Here is a 23,533-nt window from a genome sequence, read left to right as displayed (position 1 = left end):
CTTGTTAACTTTTGTTACTTGTATATTTATGTGGATTTATATTCTCACTGATGTGAGTATTCCCTCCAGAAATGCAGATTGCAACCCATTCAATGCCTTCTGTGCAGTTCTTGGCTCTGTCCTCAAATCCTCTATAGAGGATGGCCTCAGTTCTCTGGAGGATTTCACTTGGGGTATCTGACATTTTGTAGCTATTGGCACACTTGTTGTGTTCTTTTTTTCTCACTATATGATCAGCTTTTGTCCATTGACAACCATACATTTCCCTGGACACACTTTATATGCTATGTTTCATAAAGGCAATATGCTACAGCTTACGCTCATGTATTTTCACTACCTCATGGGCACTTGCAGTTTTGTTTTTGAAGAGAAAGTGGTGTTGGATGATTTGCTACCATAAATATCACTGGAGGAATTTTGTGATCAAGATATGTGTGTGTGTGTGTGTGTGTGTGTGTGTGTGTGTGTGTGTGTGTGTTTAGTGGTATTTTTTGTTGTTTTGGGGGTTTTTTTGGGTCAGGGAACAAGATTGGACATTGAAAGTGTGTTACAATTTTACAAATGCTATCCACCTCATAGAATCAGAGCATTTCAGAGTTGGGAGTGACCTTATTTTATTGGTAGTCCATAGTCCAGTGCATAGCTGAAAAAGAATTCCTTTACAACATATCTGACAAGTAGACTTTTAGCCTTTGCTAAATAATAGAGGGAAACCCTATCTCCTTCTCTTCTTCTGTGTCCAGCCTGTTGTCCGTCTGCAGTGCCTGTTCATGGCATATTTATTGATGGACTAACTTAAAAACCTGCCTGTTGCAATAATTTTATATAGCACATACACATAGAATTATGTATTTTGATGAACTGTATGGCATAGTCTAGACATTGGGCCTCAGTTTCCACACCTATAAAATAATCCATTGGATTAGATGATCTCCAAGGTTCCTTCTAGCTCAAAATCTATCCTTTCTCTAAGCTCTAAGTTCGGTGGTAACTCAGTGTTGGAACTGAGATATGAATCACAGATACCAAGTGCCAAGTTCTATAATAATAGTAAAATCAATACTGTTAGGATAGCATTGTTATATGCAAAACTAGGAAAATTAGTGGTATTTGTAAGCAAGAATCTGAGTCAGGTCAAATGAGCTACTTATAATCATGCAATTCGTCAGTATCAGAATGTGGACTAGAACCTAGGTCTTATCATGCTCAACTTCACTATTATTTCCACTACAGTAGACTGCCTTTCCTTACTTGAATTCAGGCTGGTGCTATGATGATCACAATTTCAATCTGAAACCCGGAGAGACCAGATGTATACCACTTCTATGAGAAACTATTGCTGTAAGAGCTATTTTTTATCATAAGTCTAGAGAAGGGTTCTTAACATGGAGTCAACGGGGCTATGGATAGATTTCAGGCAGTCTTTGAACTTGGATGGGGAAAAAAATTACATCTTTATTTTCTCTAGCATATAACTGAAATTTAGCATTTCCTTCAGTTATTTCAAAACGTTATTCTCAGAAGGGGTCAATAGACTTCACCAGACTACCAAAGGGGCCCATGATACAAAATAGTTAAGAACCCCTGATCAGGATCAACCTCACTGAGGAAACTGAAGTCCAAAAAGTCTGACTTCTAAAGTCAGACAGCTAAATAGTAGCAGATCCTTTACCAGAGTGTGGAAGGGGTCTATGACACAAGAAAGATTAAGAATATCTGATTTAGAGCCAGAAGGGACCTTAGAGGTCAGCTGGTCCAGTCTTCTCATTTTCTACATGAGAAACATAATGCTTAGAGAGGTTTAATGATTCAGCTACCTAGGGTGTAAGTAACTGAGGCAATATTTGAACCCATCTCCTCTGATTTCAAATCCATTTCACCTTCCACTATTCCTAATTTCTTGTGGTGCTCCTACCGTAGTCCCTACTACGCTACCTTTACTCTGTGGTTTCTTCATAGAATGGGGGTGAATGACTCTGGGTAAGTTATGGACCCAATGATAAGACTTATCCAAAGACTACCCCAAGTTTGGGGAAGCTTATTACCATATTGGATTGCTACAAGTTAACGAATAATTTTTGGCCATAGCGACTCATGAAGATTGTCTGCTGAAGCATGGAGGTGTAACGTGTGTGCTGGTGGAGAGAGTAGGTGCATGGATGAAATTACATATGATGAAGCTGTTCTTGGTATTTCTCAATGTGCTAGGCATTATGGGAATGGAAATAGAAGAATAAGAGTCCCTGATCTCTTGGAGCTTCAGTTTCATTAGGGAGATAAGGCATTTACACAAATCATTATAATGCATGTATTCAGGGACAAATTGGGAAGAGTATGGAAGGTTTCTTGGAGGAGTTGATAGTTGAACTGACCTTTTTGAGGGGTTAGAAGGGTCAAGGTAGGGCTTATTAGAAGTGATACAAATTTTAAGTAACTTAAAACTTACCCTTGCTTTCTGCAATTTTAGAACCATGTCACCCTGAAAGACAATTGAGTTATCTGGGGAAATAAGTCCAAAATGGGAAGATGGTGAGATCCTTTATAACATGAAGAACTTGATTAAAGCATCTCATTTATCTTCTAAACTTCTAGAACAACTTTGAAACAGTGTTTTGTAGTTGCCCCAGGGAGGCGAATGCTCACCCATCTCTTTTATACTCTCAAGCAGAGTACGGTATCACCATGACCAGCCGCATGACTGATAGCCATCGTCGATTCCTGCAGGTACTGATGTCTAATGGAATAATAGATGCGGTTGAGGCAAGACGGCTACATAGATTTTTCTGTGAGCAACATAAAGGTGAGTATGATTCCTTGGAAATCTTGGAAGTAGCAGTAAGGTAGTAATTAATCACTAGTTAAATTTAATCACTAGTTAAATTTTGGGCAATGGGAAGCCAGTGATGGTTCTTAAGCAGAGAAAGGACATGATAAATATACATTGGGAAGATTAGTCTGGGCATAATGTGTAGGAGGGGTTAGAAGGGGAGAAATCTAAAGGCCATTGAAGAAGTTTAGGGATGACATAGTAAAAGAATGAACAAGGACACTGGAAGCCAGAAAGGAAATGAGGGAACAGGTGAAAGAAATACTTTATGGAGGAAGAATCTGATAACTGGTGGGATTTATGAGATGGTGATGATTCCAAGGTTCTGAGCTTGGGATCCTTGGGAGACTGGGTATGCCATTGATGAAGAAGCCTGGAAGAGGAATAGGTTTAAGAGTAAAAGATTGACAAAGAACTATTGGTTTAACTTTCCAAGTAAATATATGTTGATCATATAGTATGTACAGACCCTGGAGACATGGTAAAGAAAACGCAGCCTCTGCCTAAACTTTTCACTGTTTTCTTAACTCACCAAAGTCTTGACTTCTGACCTCATATATCCACTATAACTGCTCTCTCTAAAGTTACCAGGGATCTTCTTATTGTCTTATCTAATATCTTTTCTTTATCTAATATCGTTCTTCTTGACATCTCTGCAGCCTCTGACACTGTTTTTCACTCTCTTGTCTTTGATATTCTCCCTTTTCTAGGTTACTCTCTCTTGGTGGATCTCGTCTCTAATTGTTCCCTCCCAATATCCTTTGCTGTGTCTTCATACAAGTCATACTTGCTAATCATGGGTGTTCCATAGGGCTCTTTCCTGGGCCCTCTTCTCTTTTCCCTCTATACTGTTTCCTGTGGCCCTCTCATGAGCTCCCATGTATTCAATTATCTCGTGTAGGTGGTTCTCACATCTACTTATCTAACCCCAACCTCTCTAGTGACCTCCAGTCTTATATCTCCAACTATCTATTTAGTCTCTCAAACTGGATGTCTTGTAGACATCTTAAACTTACATCTCTAAAACCAAATTCATTATCTTTCCCCCAAAACCCTTTCCTGGACAGTTACAACAGTCTACTGGTTGGTCTTCCTGCCGCAAGTCTCTCCCCACTTCTGTTCACTGTTCCATTCAGCTGTCAAAGTGATCTTTCTGAAGTGCAGGTCTGATTATGGCCATGTTACTGACTTTGTTACCTTCTACTCAACTCCAATGACTCCCTGTCACTTCTAGGATCAAATATAAAATCCTCTGTTTGGCATTCCGGACCCTTCATAACTCTTACACCTTATGCCCTCCCCTTTCTCCCCCAGTCTACATTCTGTGATCTAGTGATGCTGGCTCCCTTGCTGTCCCTTGAACAAGTCACTTCATCTCCTAACTCTGGGCTTTTTCCCTGGCTTTCCCCTATGCTCCTTATTTCTGCCTTCTAGCTTCTCTGGCTATTTTCTACAGGAAACCTTTTGGGATCTTCCTTAATTCTGGAGCCTTCCCTCAGTTGATTATTTTCATTTTATCCTGAATATATTGTTGTTTACCTGTTGTCTCCCTCGTTAGGCTGTCAGCTTCTTGGGAGAAGGGACTGTGCTTTGCCTTTCTTCATATCCTCAACACTTAGCACAATGCCTAGCTCATAGTAGGTGCTTAATATATTTATTGACTGACTGATAGACTCTAGGATCTGTAGTCTGACAGAATTTTTTTCTTTAAAGAACATTTTAATTCTGATCTCCTTCCCCAATTCTGGGCCCTTCTTTTGGTAATACTTCCTATTGAGTTCCAAATTAAAAGTGCAAGATGTGAGTTTCAGTGTTGGTGGGGGAGTTTAACAGCAGCCAGGAGGAAATCATTTGATGACACTGCTAAGTCTAAAAGTATTTTTGCTTTCATTTGACCTTTGAAATTATGATCTAATTCAGGAAAGTCCTCTAGAGCTTGTCCATGGATTGATTTATTCATGTATTTCTTGGCATATTGGAGCACTGGAAAGGTGTTAGAATGACTAAGGAGCAGATTTTACAAATATGTTTTTTCTCTTTTGTTTTAACAAAAAACCTGTTCTCTGTGCTTAGCACTTGGTATGAAGCATTTGAGAAACTGGAGAAATGCTATTTAAAGTGAAGCTCACACCTAGCAAAACCAATTTTGTTAATTTTTTACTCTTTGAAGATATGCCCAAGAAAATCCCCTTTTGCAAACTGGAAAAACTATTCAGTTTCTGAGAGGAATTTGAAGAAAAGAAGAGAAATTGAAACTGTAAATTATTCTTATGGAAATAATGGCGTTTCCTAGAGTGTTTGGAGAGCTTTTAAAAATGCCACTTACTATGTGGTGTTAATTTTGTGTCTCCTTTCTCTTTGGTCTTGTCTTTTCCTTTGGAATTAGACCCATGCTCTTTCTGACAAGTCATGTGAATTACTCTTTTCTTGGCCATTACGATCGCCTACTAATGATATTTCTGTCTGTTTGCTTATTCTTCCTTCTTCACAGTGAGAGATGGAAAAATTATTAAATGCTTTTTTGTGTTCTGGAAACCATACTAAATACTAGAGATACACATATAAGCAATTAAGACAGTTCCTGTCTTTGAGGAGCTTACATTCTCATAAGGGAAGACAACCCATGAAGGTGGTGTTGCTGGAGGATGTATACATGTTTACATCGTATAGAGATGGCAGGGAAGAGGCATTGTGGAGGACTCTGTCAGAACAAGATGAGTCAAAAACTGAGCAATCAGAGGCTGACTTTCCAAAGTCAGAGTCCAAGATTCTGATGGGAGGGAGATTAAGATGATAGTAGGCCTGTAGGTATCATGGTGCAGAGATGGGAAGTTAATCTGATGCCACATAATTCTCATGGCGCTGATCATGTCTCTTCCTCTTTGCCAACCCTTCCATGGTTTACATTTACTTACCAAATAAAGTTAATAATCCTTAGCTTGATATTTAAGGATTTACATAATCTGACACATTCCTGTCTCTCTCTTTGTATCTCCTAATACTCCCCTGCATTTTCTCAGTGCCTCAGGAAGAATGAAATACTTATATTTTTTGTCCATTCATGGACTCTCAGAGCTAAAAGGGACTCTAGACACCATCTATTCCAACTTGTACCTAAATTAGAATTCTGTTGGTAGTGTAGTCAAGAAATTTTAAACAGCCTTTGCTTAGAGAATTCCAGTGAATGGAAATTCACTACTACCCCAGCCAGATCATTCTACTTTTGGATAGTACCAACTGTTAAGAAAGTTCTTTTGTTTTTTTTTTCTAATATCGAGGCTATATTGCCTTGATTGTTTTTCCTTGATTGTTCCTTTTGGTTTGTGGAACCAAGAAGAACAAATCTAATCTTCTCTATAACAGCTCTTCAGATACTGCAAGACAGTGACCCTGTTCACTGTTCATCTTTTAAAATTTTTTCTTTTTTGTTATGAACTTAGTAGACGTTATAAACACAAACATTTCACCAGAAAACAAGCAAAAAAAAAAAAGGAATTGTATATTCAATCACAAGCTTCCATTATAATATTTTAAAGTATGTCTTAAATTTGGCATTGTGGAAATAAAATTTCCCTATTTATTTGTGTCCCCTTCTAAACTTCCTTTTGTTTTCTTTTGTGTTTTAAAAACATCTTACGGATGTTCTTTTCTTTCTTTTTTGGATCTCTATCACTACTTATAAACATTCCTTCATGTCCCTTACCCTGAACAAATAGAAACCACCTTTTGTGACAAAGTATAGTTAATAGAAACAACATATTGACCAAGAGTGGGGAACCTGCAGCCTCAAGGCCACATGTGGTCCTCTAGGTCCTCAGGTATGGTGCTTTGACTGAATCCTTTGGATTCATTTGAATCCAAATTGAATCCAATATTGAATCCTTTGGATTCAGTCAAAGGGCCACCCTTGAGGACCTAGAGGGCCACATGGAACCTCAAGGCCCCAGGTTCCTCACCCCTTCTATTGACCATATTTGAAAACATATCTTAGGGGCAATGCCAAGATAGTGGAGTAAAGGCAGGAACTTGCCTGAGCTCTCCCAAATTCCCTTCCAAACAATTTTAAAATAACTCCTCAAAACAAAATAACTCCACAGAACCAACAAAAGTTTGGGATGAAAATTTTCTAGCCCAAAACAACTTAGAGGATCAGCAGGAAGGTCTGTCACGCTGAGGTGAGAGTGGAGTGCGGTTCAGTACAGGCCATGCCTCAGCAAGCCAGCAGCATGCCTTAGGGGTGACTGAATCTTCAGTGGTGATTTCTGGAGCTCTCAGCCCATAGATAGTAAGGAGGTTGCACAAGTGGTCAGAAGGAGATTACAGGGGACCGTTTGCTGTCACTGAGTGCAGACTATGTTGCCTTGCCCGTATACAGTTCTGTGTCTCAGTCCCAGGGCTAGGAGGAGCACTGGCAGGAGCAGGAACCCTGGTCATAATTCCAGGGTGGAGAAGAGTGTTTGTGGTTGCTCACAGACTAGAGCACAGGGCAGGAGAGCAGTGACCACACCTCTCCTTAGATCATACCACCTTTGAACTGAAAACTTACAGACTCGTAGAACTGGCTCTGAAAACAACAGCACAAAAAAGCCCAAAGCTTGTTACAGTGTCCCCTCCATCCCAGGAAGAGTGCCCAATTTTAATATAAAGTTAAAAGTCAAGAAATTCTCTGGAAAAATGAGTAAACAACAAAAAAAGAAACTAACTGTAGAAAGTCACTATGGTGACAGGGATGATCAAACACAAACTCAGAGGACCACAAAGTCAAAACTGCTACATCCAAAGCCTCAAAGAAAAATATGAATTGGCCTCAGGCCATGGAAGAGCTCAAAAAGGATTTTTAAAATCAAGTAAGAGAAGTAGAGGAAAAACTGGGAAAAGAAATGATAGTGATGCAAGGAAACCATCAGAATAAAAGAGTCGTCATCTTGGTAAATGGAACACACACAGACACACACACACACACACACAAAACCTGAAGAAAATAACACCTTAAAAACCAGAATAGACCAAATGGTAAAAGAGGCACAAAAATCCAATGAAGGGAAGAACTTCCTAAAAAGTAGAATTGGCCAAGTGGAAAAGAAGGCCTCACTGAAGAAAAGAATGCCTTAAAAATTAGAATTGGGTGAGTAGAACCTAATGATTCTTTGAGATATCAAGACACAAACAAAATCAAAAGAATAAAAAAATAGAAAAAAATGTGAAACATCTCATTGGAAAATAGATCTAGGAGAGATAATTTAAGAATTACTGGACTACCTAAAAGCCATGATCCAAAAAAGAATCTAGACATTATCTTTCAAGAAATTATCAAGCAAAACTGCCCCAAGTATCCTAGAACAAGGAGGTAAAATAGAAATCAAAAGAATCTACATATTACCTCCTGAAAAAGATCCCAATGTGAAAACTCCCAGAAATATTATAGACAAATTCCAGAGTTCCCAGGTCAAGGAGAACATATTGCAAGAAGCCAGAAAGAAACTATTCAAATATTGTGGAGCCACAGTTGAGGTGACCCAGTATTTAGTAGCTGTTAAGTTAAAGGATTGGAGAGAGGCTTGGAATGTGATATTTCAGAAGGCAAAGGAGCTAGGTTTACAAGCAAGAGTCATCAATGCAGCAAAACTGAGTATGTCTTCAGGGGAAAAAATGAGATAAAGGACTTATCTCATTCAATGAGATAAAGGACTTTCAAGCATTCCTGATGAAAAGAGCAGAGTTGAATAAAAAAAATTGACTTTTAGATACAATACTTGAGAGAAACATAAAAAGGTAAACAGAACAAAGAAATCATAAGGAATTTAGTAAGATTAAACTGTTTATATTCCTGCATGGGAAGATGATATTTATAACTCCTAAGAACTTTATCATTATTAGAGCAGTTAGAAGGAGTGTATATAGATAGAGGGCATGGGTGTGCATTGAGTATGATGGGATGATATATAAAAAAATTAAGAGATGATAAAGAGGGATGGTTATGATGAAATGATATCTAAAAAATAAAATTAAGGGATGAATAAGAGGGATACACTGGGAGAAGTGGGAAGAGAGATAGAATGGGGGTAAATTATCTCACATAAAAGAGGCATAAAGGAGCTTTTACAGTGGAGAGGATAGGTGGGAGTGGCAAACAGTGCTTGAATCTTATTCTCATCAGAATTAGCTCAAAGAAGGAATAATGTAAACATTCAGTTAGGTATATAAATCTATCTTACCCTACAAGGGCGCAGGAAGGGAAGGAGATAAGAGGTCAGGGATTGATAGAAGGGAGAATGAATTGGGGAAAAGTGGTGATCAAAAGCAAAACACTTTTGTGGAGGGACAGGGTGAAAGGAGAAAGAAGTGAGAGAGAGAGAGAGATAAACAGGAGGAAAAAATAGAATGGAGCAAAACAGTTAACTGAAAACATTTTTATATCAAGTTTCTCTGATAAACATTTTTCAAATGTATAGAGAACTGAGTCAAATTTATAAGACTATGTCATTCCCTAATTGCTAAATGGTCAAAGAATACGAACAGGAAGTTTTCAGATGAAATCAAAGCTATCTGTAGTCATATAAACAATGCTCTGAATCACTATTAATTAGAGAAATACAGATTAAAACAACTCTGAGGCACTGCCTCATACTTATTAGATTGGTTCATATGGCAGAAAAGGAAAATGACAAATGTTGGAAGGGAAGTGGGAAAATTTGGAAACTAAAGCACTGATTCATCCATTCTAGAGGGAAATTTCCAACCATGCCCCAAAACTGTATATACCCTTTGACTCAGCAACGCCTCTACTAGGTCTGCATCCCAAAAAGATTTTTTAAAAAAAGGAAAGAGACCTACATGTACAAAAATATTTCTAGCAGCTCTTTTAGTGGTGGTAAAGAATTGGAAATTGAGAGGATACCTATGAATTGGGGAATGTCTGAACAAGATGTGATATATGATTCTAATGGAATACTATTTTACTGTAAGAAATGATGCACAGGATGCTTTCAGGAAAACCTGGAAAGATTTAGATAAACCAATGGAAAGTGAAATGAGCAGACCCAGGAGAACAGTGTATGTAGTAAAAGAAATATTATATAATGAACAACTATGAATGACTTAGCTACTCTTGTCAATACAATGATCTAAGACAATTCTGAAGGACTTATGATGAAAAATACTGTCCACCTCCAGAGAAAGAACTGATGGAGTATGAATGCAGATCAAAACGTACTTTTTTAAACTTTATTTTTCTTGGTTTTATTGGTCTGTGTTCTCTTTCACAACATAACTAATATGGAAATGTGTTTTGTATGATTGTACACCTATAACCTATATCAAATTGCTTGCCTTCTCAAGGGGTGGGGAGAGAAGGAAGAGATGGAGAGAATTTGGAACTTAAAATTTTAAAAAACATGTTAAAATTGTTTTCTCATGTAATTAGAAAAAAAAATTAATTAAAAAAACCCCCACACTTCTCATTCCATATCTCTAGTCTTTCTTTTCTCTCTGAAGAAATGGGAAGCTTTCTTCATCACTAGGCCACTGAAATCTTTTTTTTTTAATTTAAAAATTTTCATTTTTTTGTTTTCAACATTCACTTTTATAAAATTTTTAGTTTGAAATTTTCCCCTCTCCCCAAGATGGCATACAATCTGAAATAGGCTATAAATATACAGTCATATTAAATATATTTTCACTTTAGTCATGTTGTGAATGAAGAATCAGAACAAAAGGGAAAAACCATAAGAAAAAAAACAAAGAAAAAGGAGAAGATAGCATGCTTAGATCTGCATTCCAACTCCATAGTGCTTTCTCTGCATGTGGATGGCATTTTCCCTCATGAGTCTTTTGGAACTGTTTTGCTAGTCATTGCTTTGCTGAGAAGAGCTAAGTCTATCGAAGTTGGTCATCATCCAGTGTTGTTGATACTGTGTATAGTGTTCTCCTGGTTCTACTCACTTCACTGAGCATCTGCTCATGTAAGTCTTCCCAGGTTTTTCTGAAATCTACCTGCTCATCATTTCTTATGGAACAATAATATTCCGTTACATTCACCTACCACAGCTTGTTCAGCCATTCCCCATTTGATGGATATTCCTTTGATTTCCAGTTCTTGGCCACTACAAAAACAGCTGCTATAAATATTTTTGTACATGTGGGTTCAGTTCTGTCTATATTTTAGAAGTGAAGGCCTCTGAAATCATGACTGGTTACTGTATCAGAAAGAGTTATGAAGCCTTTCAAAGTTATTTTTCTTTCCATTATTTTAGATATTGTGTAAGTTGGCCTGATTTTGCTCATTTCACTCATCACTTCATACAAGTCTTTCCAGTTTTCTCTAATCTATTGCATTCATCAGTTTTATGGTGTAATAAAACTTCATTACATTTGTATACCAGATGTTATCCAGTCATTCTCTAATTGATGTCCCTCCATCTGTCATCTTTTTTTTTGCCCATGCATCCTTCAATTGATCTTTATGTGGTCTGATCTCAGAGTCTTTCACAATCCTGCTAGCCTATTAACTTAGCAATATCTTCCCCAAAATGTGGTGCCTAGAACTGTCCATGATCCCCAGATATGGTCTGACCAGGACAGAGTTTGGCGGAACTATAACGTCCCTATTCCTGGACATTATGGCAACCTAAGATCACCTGAGCTGTTTCAGTCCTCATATCATGCACTTGACTTGGGTAGAATTTGAAGTCCATTAAAATCCCTAAGTCTTTTTTAAATTAGTTATTTTCTAGCAACGCAGCGTACTTGGGAAACCTTTTTTTTTGAAACCTACTGTAAGACTGTATGTTAGTTCTACTAGATTTTACCGTACTGTATTCAGTTTGACTTTCTAGCCTGTCAAGATGTTTTCTTATCTTGAAATTGTAATTGTATGTACTAATCATCCCCCATCTTTACGTCATCTCTCAATTTGAGAAGCATGCCATCTGTGCTTTTATCCTGAGACACTGTACTAGAGACCTCCTGCTGAGTTGACAACTTCATGACTACTCTTTGGATCCAACCATTCAAAGTTCTAAATATACTTAACTGTACTATTATCCAACTTTCCATCTTTTTCATAAGAATGGCTTGAGAGACCTTTCATTTACTTTGCTCTAATCTAGCAGAACATAGCTACGATATTTCTTTATTCTATCACTCTGCTAACTCTGTCCAAAAAGAAAATAGTTAGTTTGACAAGACTGATTCTTGATAAAACTATCCCAATTCTTTATATGATTTGTACTTATATTTTCTGGATTATCATTCACAGTGTCTACTGTGTTTTAATATTTTTCCAGGACTGGCCTATAATTTGCAGATTCTCTTCATTATTCTTCAATTGAGACATTTGTGCTTCTCCATTCCTATAGTATCTTTTATTCTCCAGTCTTTCAAAGAGAATTAACAATGACTTAAAAATTTTATCTTTAAATATTCTTTCTTTTTAAAATTTTGAAAATTTAAAATGTGGAGATCCATATCCTGTGACAAAAAATTAAAAAGAGAGCTAAGAACAATTCAGCAAAACTGCTGAGCACATCAGTTTAGTCTGATATAGTATGTAGGGACACTATATAGCCCCTTTAGCTTTTCTCTGCCTCTCTAAGGAAAGGAAGGAGATTCATTTTCTTATCTTCTTGAGACCAAGCCTGGTCATTATAATTGTATAGAATTCAGTTATATGTTTTGTTATAGTCATATATAGTATTATTTTTGGTTCTGCTTTCTTCCCTTTACATCAGTTCATCTTAATCTAACCATGTATTCACTCACATATTCCATTATATTAATCCACCACAATTTTAGCGATTCTCTAGTAAGTAGGCAACTGGGAACTTTGTTTCCAGTTCATTACTAAGATGAAAAGTGTGACTATGAACATTTTGGTGTATAAAGCCTTCCTGTCTGTCATTTCGGGGATCATTGGATCATAGATTTGGAATGAGGCCATCAATTGTAACTTCTTCATTTTACAGGTAAGGAAACTGAGGCTCAGCAAAGTTGATTGACTTGCCTGGGGCCTATGCTTGGTAGTGCCATCTCTGGGTCAGAGGGCGCAAACATTTTAGTTAGTCTCTTAGCATGATTCCAAGTTGCTTTCCAGGACTGTTGGAACCCTTCTCAACTCTATTTAGCAGGGTATCTTTTAGGGTTGGGGCCCGACTGAGACCAATTTCCTGGGAGTTTATATTTGGAGTGCTAGACCTAGAGTCAAGTAGATTCAAGTTTAAATCTGGCCTCAGACACTTATTAGCTGCTTGACTTTGGGTAAGTCAGTTAACAGCTGTCTGCCTCAGTTTTCTCATCTATAAAATGGGAACTTAAACATCTATCTCCCAGGGTTTTTGTGAGAATAAAATGAGATAATATTTACAATTTACAAACCTTAAAATGCTATGTAAATAGCATTATTATTATGTTGGAATGAAATGAGACATTTGTGGGTCCCTCAGCAGTTAGCAAAAAGAGATTTACTTGGATCGTCACCACGGATAGGCTTAGAAGACCCTTCAAGTTGATTCAGCTGAGTGAAGCTCCCTTGCCTGAATGTTCCAGTAGCCAAACACCAGGAAGCCTCTAGAGCCAGTCAGGTCTTGAGGATGGTCTCAGTACCTTTTAAGAAAAAACAATCTGGGCCTCACAAGAATAGAGGCATGAGTTAGGATGTTGCTCCTACCATAGTATTGGTATGACAGTCTTTCCTTCAACATCGACGAGTCCCAGCTTTTTTCATCTTGGTTAATTTGCTGGATGTGAAGTGGAACTCAGAATTCTTTCGATTAGTATATCTCTTATAATGGAGTAGAACAATCTTTTAAGCATGATTGTAAATCATTTATTCATCTCCTTTGACCATTTATCCATTGGGGAATGATTCTTGATCTAGTACTTATGTATTAGTTCCTTGTATATCATGGATATCAGATAGTTTTCAGATGCAAAGTTTTTCGATGCAAAGATTTCCCCCCCTTTATTTTAGTTGTATTGGTTATGTTCAGTTAAAAGCTTTTCAATTTAATGTAATGGAAGTCATCTGTGTTATCTTTTGTGATTAATGATGTTGGACTTGGTTGATATATTGGTTTGTTTTACTATTTTTTTTGTATTTTTCTATTTATTCTAAGTGATAGCTGGGGTTAGGGTAAGAATGGAACCATGGGTGGAAAGTGATTGCTTGGGAAATGTAGGTGATGTAAAAAAAATCAATGAAAATGAAAAGAAAAGGATTCCCTCTTTGGTTATAGCTATGACAAATGTACCTAGTATAGTCCTTTCCTAATTTTGTAAAAAAAAATTATATGACTTTTTTATATTCCTGTCATTTATTTGTTTTTAGTTTATTATTGCTAGTTCTTTCATTACCCTAGGATATAGCTGGTATGTGCTAGGTTAAACCTTTGGTCAGAAAGAATTATACGGTATGACACAGTAGGGAGCTACCAAGTCTTTTTTAAGCTGGGGAATTAAATAGTTAGAACCATACTTTACAAAGATTATCGCAGTGGCTTTGTGAAAGAGGGAGATACTGGAAGCACAGAAACCAATTAGGAAATTATTGCAGTAATCCAGGCAAGAGGTGATGAGAGCTTGAAATAGGATGCTGTGTGAACAGAATAAAAGAGAAAGATGCCAGAGATGTGGAGGCAGGATCAGTAGAATGTGGCAGCTGATACGGGGCATGATTGAGAGGGAAAAGTCAGGATGACTCGAAAGTGGTGAACACAAGGGAAGCAGCTGTGGGCAAGAGGAAGCAGTAATAGAGTTGGACTGAGATTGGGCTTCAATTCTGGCTTTGTTCCCTGCTGCTTGTGTCCCTGGATTGCTCTGGGCCTCAGTGTTTTCTTCTGTAAAATGAAGGAGCTGAACTAGATGACCTCTCAGACACCTTCTAACTTGCAATCCTATAATCCGTAGAAATGTAGATTATTGGAAAGAGAAGTTTAGAGAAAGGATGTATTTAGGGGAGAAGATTATGTGTTTGGTTTTGGGCATAGTGAACTTACATACCTATAGAATACTTGGATGGAGATGCTGGCAGGGTGGTTGGTGATATGAGACTGAAGTTAAAGAGAGATAATTGTGTTAGATACACAGATTTGGGATTCATTTGCTTAGAGCTGATATTTGAATCCATAGGAGCATATGAGGTGACCCAGGGAGAGAAGAGAAGGGAGGAGGGCTCACCCAGTACAGTGACATCCAGCCTTAGCGGGGCAGGAGACGGAGGATGAACCAGGAAAGCCAGCTGACTGGAAGAATAAGCCCAGGAAAGGAGAGCTTCTGGGGGGTGGCCGACAAGATCACCAGCGGTCAGCTACAAATACTTTGTCATCTTTACATCATCCACTGGCACCAAGGTGGAGTCAGACTGGCAGACAGGGTAAAAGTGGAGGATGGCTAATATATTGATGACAGAACTAGGGTCAAAACAGTCTGGACAGGTAGAAGTATGGATTGAAAGTAACAGGGTGAAATTTAATCATTATGAGAATTGTTTTCATTTACATAGTTCTTTGAAAGACACTTTCATTTTTTCCTTTCAAAGATGCCTATAAGATCCATGGTACAAAGGGTTCCCTTTGTCTTACAAAGTAGGGAACTGAGAATCAGGGACGTGAAGTAGTTGGTGCCAGCTGAACCCAGGCTTCCCAAGTTCAGTATTTTGTTTCTTTTTTTGTACCACATCATATACCTTTCTCAGAAATGATAATAAAAGATATTAATTTAACATTTTAAGGCTTATAAATTGCTTTACATATGTGACCTTAATTTATAAATAAAAGTCTTGTATAAATAAAAAGTCCTATACTTAGGTTCAAAAAATAAATTGCACGGTTAGATGAGAAGAAATATATTGTAATATCTAATATTAGAGAATTTTTATGGAAGTGTTGAAAGTCTGTATAATCTTATTTTTTAATTAAAATCCTTATCTGCCTACATATCAATTTATTTCATGCTTGGTGATTACTTAGCTCATCTAATTTATGTAACTATCTTTAATGTTTGTGAATATGCTTCAGGTGCAATAGTAAGGAACCATCAGTATTGGTAGCTGCATTAAAAGCATCAATATTGTGTCAACGATGATGTTTCTGACATTTTATCTTGTATCATGACATAGTCCACAAATATTTTTCTTCCACAAGGACTTGACTAATGTTAATACACAGTTGAGTCCAAGAAAGTTTGCCTAGACTATTCATTATTTTATGAGAGGTTTTTACTGTTTACATTGCTTACTAACGAGGACAGTGGTTCAAAAAGTAACATTATGAAGTACAACTTGATGAATCTTTCCGCATGCTGAATTTTACCGTGGGCGATTACATTCTATGTACTATGGAGTATCTAGACTGGGAGGAAAACAAAATTAGACTTCTCAGCTACAGGAATAGCTTTTTAATTTCAAAGTAACTTTTATTTCTATTTTGCTGACCTGGCACTGGCTAAATCAGAGTCAGTTCTTACAGTACTGAACTAAGTCAGAAGATTTGGGATTGTGTCCTCACTGTCACCTGAAGTAAGGCATTTAACTTCTCTGAGTCAGTTTCCTTATCTGTAAAATGAGGGTAATAATGCATGAATGCCAATTAGTCAATCAGTAAACATTTATTAAATGACTACTATGAGCTAGTCACTGTGCTAAGTACCAGTAATTCCAGGGCTATTGTGAGGATCAGATGATATAAGGAAGGTATATGAAAGGGATTTATACTCATAGGTTGTTAATGGGCTGCTTTTGGAGGGGAGCAGTGGAATCGAGTAACTCCAAACACGTGATTTGATCAGTTAAATTTAGAAAGTATTTATTGAGTGTCTACTACAGGTTTGGCTTTGAGATAGTGAGAAGCAGGATGGTGTAGAGGGAAGAGCTTTGGCCTTAAACTCAGGAAATCTAGGTTTGAACCCCACCTTACACCCTTTTTAGTCTTACATCTATGGATAAGTCACTTAAACTCTCAGAGCTTCTGTGTCCTCATCTGCAAAATGGGAATAATTGTATTTGCATTGCTTACCTCCCAATGAGGGTTAGGAAAAGTGCTTGGTGAGCTTGAAAGCATTGTAGAGATGTGAGTCTGCATTCTGAACCCAAGAGATTCCTGAATCTCTACTTTCCCTGTCATCCCTCTCTTGGATCCAGGAATCATTTGTACAAGGCTATGTAATATATATAATATATTACATATGTATATAATATGTATAATGTAATATATATATTTTTATGCTGATATCTCAGTTTGAGATATGACATTCTTGGAATTGAAATTTGATTCACTTTAGTGAACTTTCATTAAACACTTGCTATGCGCAGAGCACTGCAAGGAATAAATGAGATTCAAAATTGAGATAAGATCTCATATCTGCCCTTATGAAGCTTATATTCCAGTAGGGTGACATAAACCATATACAGATAACTAGAACACAAGATAAAGTAGCATAAAAATGTACCATAGATACAAATAACTGTGTGAGGACTGAGAAAAAATTCAGGAGAGGCTTTCTGGATAGTATTTGAGTTAAGTTTCAAAGAATACATAGGAATTTAGGAGAGGGAGGGAAAAGAGAGTAGAGATGGCATTCTAGGCACAGGTAACAGTATAAGTCAAGGTACATAGGTGGGAAAATGTGGGCCGTGAAGAAGGGGTATTGGGCCAGCCTTTCATTTCACATGAAATACGGTTCAGGTCAAACAGGGATTTTGAATGCCAGTTTGAGTAGTTTGAGCTTCACTTGGTAGGCCGGGTGCCATCAGAGGTCGCCAAGCAGTCTCCGAGTAAGGTGCTCGGTATCCTCACATCGTGGCCTTGCTGTTTTCTAGCCCTTCCTGGGTTTCATTTCACGCTGGACATGGAGAGCATTATTTCTTGATCTGCTTCTTAAGCTGAGCTGTCTTTGTACTTGCTCATGTCCTCACTAGGTCAGAGAATCACAGGTTATGATCATGAAGGTGATGGTGATGCTGGGCTTATCACTGTAGCATTCAGTCAATGCTTATGGAACTGAGTTTGTTGGTGGGATGATTCAGCTTCATTTGTCTAAAAGGGCTTTCTTGTATCTAGGGTCATTTCTACAGCATTTGTTAAAGGCCTGTTAAATACAAGGCATTGTAATAGGCACAGAGTTAAGATGTCAGCCCTAGCCTCCAACCTGGGAACTTTCCATCTGGGTGGGGTCGATAAGCTGTGAATCTTGGTCTGGACTTGCTGTTTCATCAGATTGGGAATTCTTTAGGGGGAAGCCTTGTTCTGTCAGTGTAGACTGGCAACTGTTACTGTTTTGGGACTTGAAGTCTTAGGGAGTTGCCTGAGACATTGAGAAGTTAGTTAACTTGCCAAGAGTCACAGTCACTATTTGTCAGAAGTGGGGAGGCTAGCTCTCTATTCACTAGGGCACTCTTCTTCTCAAAAATGCCATATGATGAGAATAGGAGTGTATACATTGAGCATCAAGTGCTATGAGAGCAGAGAGGGAGTGATCACAAAGACCACCTGGGCCCCTCACACCTGTCCACAAGCCTTTATCAAGTGTCTCCTATGTGCCTGACATTGTGCTGGAAGCTCTCCAAGAGCTCACGTCTACTGAAGTCCCCTCTGCCAAAAGCAGATCAGCTAATAAATTCTGACTTGCCTTAGTGCTAATTTCATCTTTCAGAAGGTAGAGAAACAAGAAGGAGCAAATTTATTTCTGCATCTGATTCTTATCATCAAAAGAACTGGTGTTGGAATGAAATGATGAGCAGCTTGGGGGTGAGGTGGGTTAGAGAGAGGAGTGACTTTCCTTTTAGGATTCATGATGAAGAAGAAGAAAGTTAGGACCAGTCTTCATTTCTCATCAGACTGCTCACCTTTGGACTTCTTCATCCCTCAGGAACCTCTTCATCTTAGATCACTCCAGAAGTACCCCAAGCTCTGGGCCCCCTCCCTTCTGAGAATTTCCATTTAAGGAGAGCACTCAGGCCAACCATCTCTTCATTTCCCACCAAGAAATGATTCCTCCTGACTTTTCCAGAACATCTTCCCTTCTCTCCTACTTTTCAGCTTCATTTAATGTGTGTCTTCACCATTAGAATGTAAGGTCCTTAACACCCAATCAGCTTAGCCCCATTACAGCTTAGAATTCCCAAACTTAAGCATTCTGCAGCCTCAACCTCACCAGAATCAGGGTTTACAGGCTTTAGCTTCTCACCTCTGCTAGTATAACTTCCCTTGAGGAATATTAGGCCATGAGCTAGATCCTACTTATCATTCCTTTGAATCTTTTGAAATCTAGTCTCCCAAAAATATAGGGTGCATATCAGACTTGCTATCAATAGGCAACCACAACATTTATTAAATGCTTACTGTGTGCCAGTCCCTTGGTTACGTGCTGGGAATACCAGTACAAGAAGACAGTTCCTACTCTTAATTCAGCAGCAGAAATGACAGCAGATCCAAACTGTTAATCCATTCAAGAATAATGGATTATTGTTTGCTTAGTGTTTCCTGATAGGGAACTTTTCATACAAGATTAACATGGTAGAATCCTGACATAAAGTTCTACATAGGAGATTTCATTGAGAATATCTCTGGGTTGTAAAGTGTGGACTATATATCTCATGAACACTTTTAATATTTTGAATATCTGTAATTTTATTAGAGTGAATCCATCCCCCATTGATGCAGTTAAGCACATCCCAATGTCTTTATAAAAAATCTTGTTAAATTTCTGTTGATGGAAAAAATCATTTTATTGCCAGTTTTAGTGATACTATATTCACTCTTGGATACACTGTTCCTTAGACTATGAACATATAGTCTAATGTTGGGCCCAGCACACTAAAAACCTTGTCAGCTTGGAAGAATCTGCTAGACTTTCTATTCTACTGAACTCAGGGTTACCTAAATGCCTCTTTGATTCATTATCTGAGCAGAATTTTAAGCGGAGAATCCTAAGAATAATAAAAGCTCATCTATCTGTCTGTCTGTCTGTCTGTCTATCTATCTATCTATCTAGCTGTCATCTCCCTCCCTTCCTCCCTCCCTCCCTCCCTTCCTTCCTTCCTCCCTCCCTCCCTCCCTCCTTCCCTTCCATCCTTCCTTCCTTCCTTCCTTCCTTCCTTCCTTCCTTCCTTCCTTCCTTCCTGCCTTCCTGCCTTCCTGCCTTCCTGCCTTCCTGCCTTCCTGCCTTCCTGCCTTCCTGCCTTCCTGCCTTCCTGCCTTCCTGCCTTCCTGCCTTCCTTCCTTCCTTCCTTCCTTCCTTCCTTCCTTCCTTCCATCCTGTTGTTTCTTTCTCTTTCTCTATTTTATCCATAAATCTGACTGTCAGTCTTTCTTGGATTGGAGCCAGGACTCCACCCTGGTTCTTCTGGTTGAGTCCAGCACTATTTCTACCACATAACTGCCTTGCTGCACTATAGCATGGAAGCTATATGCTGTGAAAGTGTAGACTTCATAGCATACAAAACCTTTTCTTCACAACAGCCTTTGACTATGTTCATGTGAATGTTGTTATCCTCATTTTCTAAATGAGGAAACCAAGTTAAGTTTGAAGAAGTGTTTAGTACTTGAGTCAAGGTTCAAACCGAGGTGTTCCATCCCCAAGTCTATTATTCATTGTATTATACACCATGGTACCTTGTCACTGCTGTTTTAATGGATTTTGTTGTCGTTCAGTCATTTCAGTTGTGTCTAACTCTTTGTGACCCCATTGGGGGTCATCTTGACAGAGATACAGGAATGGTCTGCCGTTTCATTTTCCAGCTCAGTTTATAGATGAGGAATTGAAGGCCAGCGGGGTTAGGTGACTTGTCCAGGGTCACACAGCTAGTAAGTGTCTGAGGCTAAATTTGAATTCAGGAAGATAAGTTTTCCTGATTTCAGACCTGGAGCTCTGTCCACTGTACTATCAACATATACTTATTAATTGTTGCTGGGATGCATGGAAGTGTCATAAATACAATAAAAAAAAATCTCCAAATATTATGCTGATTGTCATTTGAAGTAATGCCAAAGTACAGTTTTTCCAAATGAAATCATCTTTGAATTTTTAAATAGCATATTTATGATCTGTGAAATTAGATCTGATTGTAAAGCTTTTGTCATTACTAGACTGGCCCTTTCTTCTCCAACCCTCTGGTAACGCTTAGAATCAATAATCTGATACACCCTGACAAAAGGCGGTTGAATAATTTGTTGCAACGTATCCTTTTGATTCAGGCACCCCAAGGTAAAGGAACCACAGTTATATGATTTAATGTGTTAAGTTGAGTCCCTGAAATACATTTTCCCAGATGACCAGGTTGTTTTACCTAAAGCCGTTATTAAGGTTTCTCTTGGTAGAGGACTGCTGCCCCACTGCAGCCATTCTCATCACAGTAAATTCCATACTAATTATTTCCCCAGGATTACTGAGGATTGGGTAGCAATTATTCTTTTCAATTGATAGTTGGGGAAAAATATTTCAGCACTGAGGTTAAACAGTTAACTATTTAGGGGAGTTCAGTAAAGCTGTGGCCAGTCACACACATGAGGCTGGTGGCTGAGATAAGATTACACTCTAGTTGTTTTTGAACATGCCCTTTATGACTAAGTACAAACCCTGAGTCATCAAGAACAGTATTGAGCCCTTTCTAGCATGTGACTCTCTGAGCCACAGTAGCTCAGAATCCTCTTCTGTCTGATTTTCCTGGTCCTATCTCCCTAAGTTCCCAGGTATGGTCTTGCTTTTCCTTTCTTTGTTGATACGGCATGTTAGGGAAGCTGATTCATTCTTGGTATTTCTTCCCTTTTTTGGAGGAAGAGAGGAAAAATAAAATCATTGAAAAGAAATGCAAAAAAATGGAGTGTTGAGGTGGAAAAAGAGTTTTGGAATGTATAACTCCTCAGATTTGGGAAGCAAGACTCCAGAGGTGATGAGAGATGCCTGCCAGTCTCTTCAGAGATAGGAAGAACATCAGTGATGACCTATTCTAATCCCTTCCTTTTGCAGATGGTGTCAAGAGAGGGTAGATGACAAATCCAAGGTCACACAGATAGTTAAGTGGTCAAGGTGGGATTGAAACCCAGGTTTTTCCATTCCCAATTCAGGATTGAACTCATTTTGGTGTTGCTACCATTCACTGCACTGAATCAGAGGCTTCTAACTTAGCATTGCTGCGACCCTATATTGATTAATGGGGAGCCCAAGGCCTAATGGGGGACTAATGTAGTTAAAAAACAAACAATGAAATTCAGTACAACGGTGGCTGTCGTAGTACAAAACACTCTTTTTCGCTTTTTAGCTGTATGTGGTGTGTCTCAAGTTATTTACTTCCTCAGTTCAGTGCACTAAGACACTCGGCACCTTCTTTATATGACATTGTTCTAGGTATTGAGGGAAATACAAAGAGAAATAAGACATTATCTCATATTAGAGAGGCAGAAGGAACATTAGTTCTACAGTCAGAGGACCTAGGTTCAAGTCTTGCTCGGTTCTGCCATTTAGTACCTGCATCAGCTAGGCAGCCAGGCACTACCTGGGTTTCTGTTTCTTCATTTTTAAAACAAGGGGGTTGGAATAGATGACCCCTGCTGTCTCTTCTGGCTCTGAATCTATGCTCAGCAGGTGACAAGCACACGAATAATGATAATAAAGGCAGAATGTGATAAATGCCTAAGAAAGAGTTATAGAGTGCCATGAGGGGTAGAGAGATCCCTTCTGGCTGGTGGGAGTGTTAGTGATCATAATAGCTTGCATTTCTATAATGCTTTAAAGTTTATGAAGCACTGTGCATATCTCGGTTGATCCTGACAGCAACCTGGTGAGGTAGGTAAGGAAACTGAGACTGGGAGAGGTTCAGTGACTTAAACACATCTAGTGTTTGAGTTGAGATTTGAATGCAAGTCTTCCTGACTTACTCCAGTGCTCTTATCTGATACGGCACTTTGTTTCCTTGGGAACCAGGGATGTTTTTAAGGGGGGAGATGCTATTTGAACTAGGCAGTGAAGGATGAGTAAGATTTCAACAAATAGAAATGAAGAAAAGGAAAAAACACAGAGAAGAGTCTGAACCCAAAGGCACAAGGCCCCTGTGGAGCCAAAGCAGGAAGTGAGGGTGTTGCTTGCAGTAGTTGCCCATGTGGTATCTGTAATTGGTGGGTATCGATTTAGTGCAGTTATCAAAGGGATTAGAAAGTAGGGGGTGGAGATCATATCTGTTCCTGGAAAGGCTATGTCTCATTACTCTGCTCCTTGTATAACAACTTTTTGAGTTCAAATCTGGCCTTAGACACTAGCTCTGTAACCCTGAGCAATCCACTTAATCCTGTTAGCCTTAGTTTCTTCATCTGGCATTGCTAAGACCCTATATTGAACATTAATGAGGAGTAGTAGATACTCAGATGAGCTGGAGAAGGAAATGACAAACTACTCCAGTATTCCTTGCCAAGAAAACCCCAAATGGGGTCATGAAGAGTCGGATACAACTGAAATGACTGAACAACAAAATAACGTCCTTTACCCTCCAGTCCAGTTATTATTGTTAAACATTATCATTTTTATTATCAGTAACAATGATATTAAGCTGCAAGGGCCCCAAGAAATCATCTAGTCTAACTCCATTGTTATACTTATGGGGACACTGAGTTTCTGAAAGTTGTGATTCTCACCTCATTTCTGACCTTTGAAATCCTGCCTGTCCTTCAGCCTGTCGTTCACATACCATCATTTCCTTCAGGTTTTTTTTTACATTCCCCCCCA

General features: G+C 38.5%; 1 protein-coding gene across 7 annotated transcripts in view; it reads left to right on the top strand.

The window, feature by feature from the left end:
* Positions 1-23,533, top strand: part of NSMCE1 (NSE1 homolog, SMC5-SMC6 complex component) — a 61,093-nt gene that overhangs the window by 4,921 nt on the left and 32,639 nt on the right. For 4 of the 7 annotated variants that reach the window (XM_072597945.1, XM_072597986.1, XM_072597977.1 and 1 more), the window contains exon 2: positions 2,669-2,800. In XM_072597945.1, coding sequence (XP_072454046.1) covers positions 2,683-2,800 — 118 coding nt within the window. In that variant the 5' untranslated portion in view covers positions 2,669-2,682. Of the gene's footprint in view, positions 1-2,665; positions 2,801-23,533 lie in introns of all 7 variants that reach the window. The other 3 variants (XM_072597954.1, XM_072597993.1, XM_072597961.1) reach the window with 1 other exon arrangement.

This window comes from Notamacropus eugenii, chromosome 1 (genome assembly GCF_028372415.1).
Source record: "Notamacropus eugenii isolate mMacEug1 chromosome 1, mMacEug1.pri_v2, whole genome shotgun sequence".
NCBI lineage: Eukaryota > Metazoa > Chordata > Mammalia > Diprotodontia > Macropodidae > Notamacropus > Notamacropus eugenii.
Note: the sequence above shows the minus strand (reverse complement) of the source record. Positions and strands in the feature narration are given on the sequence as shown.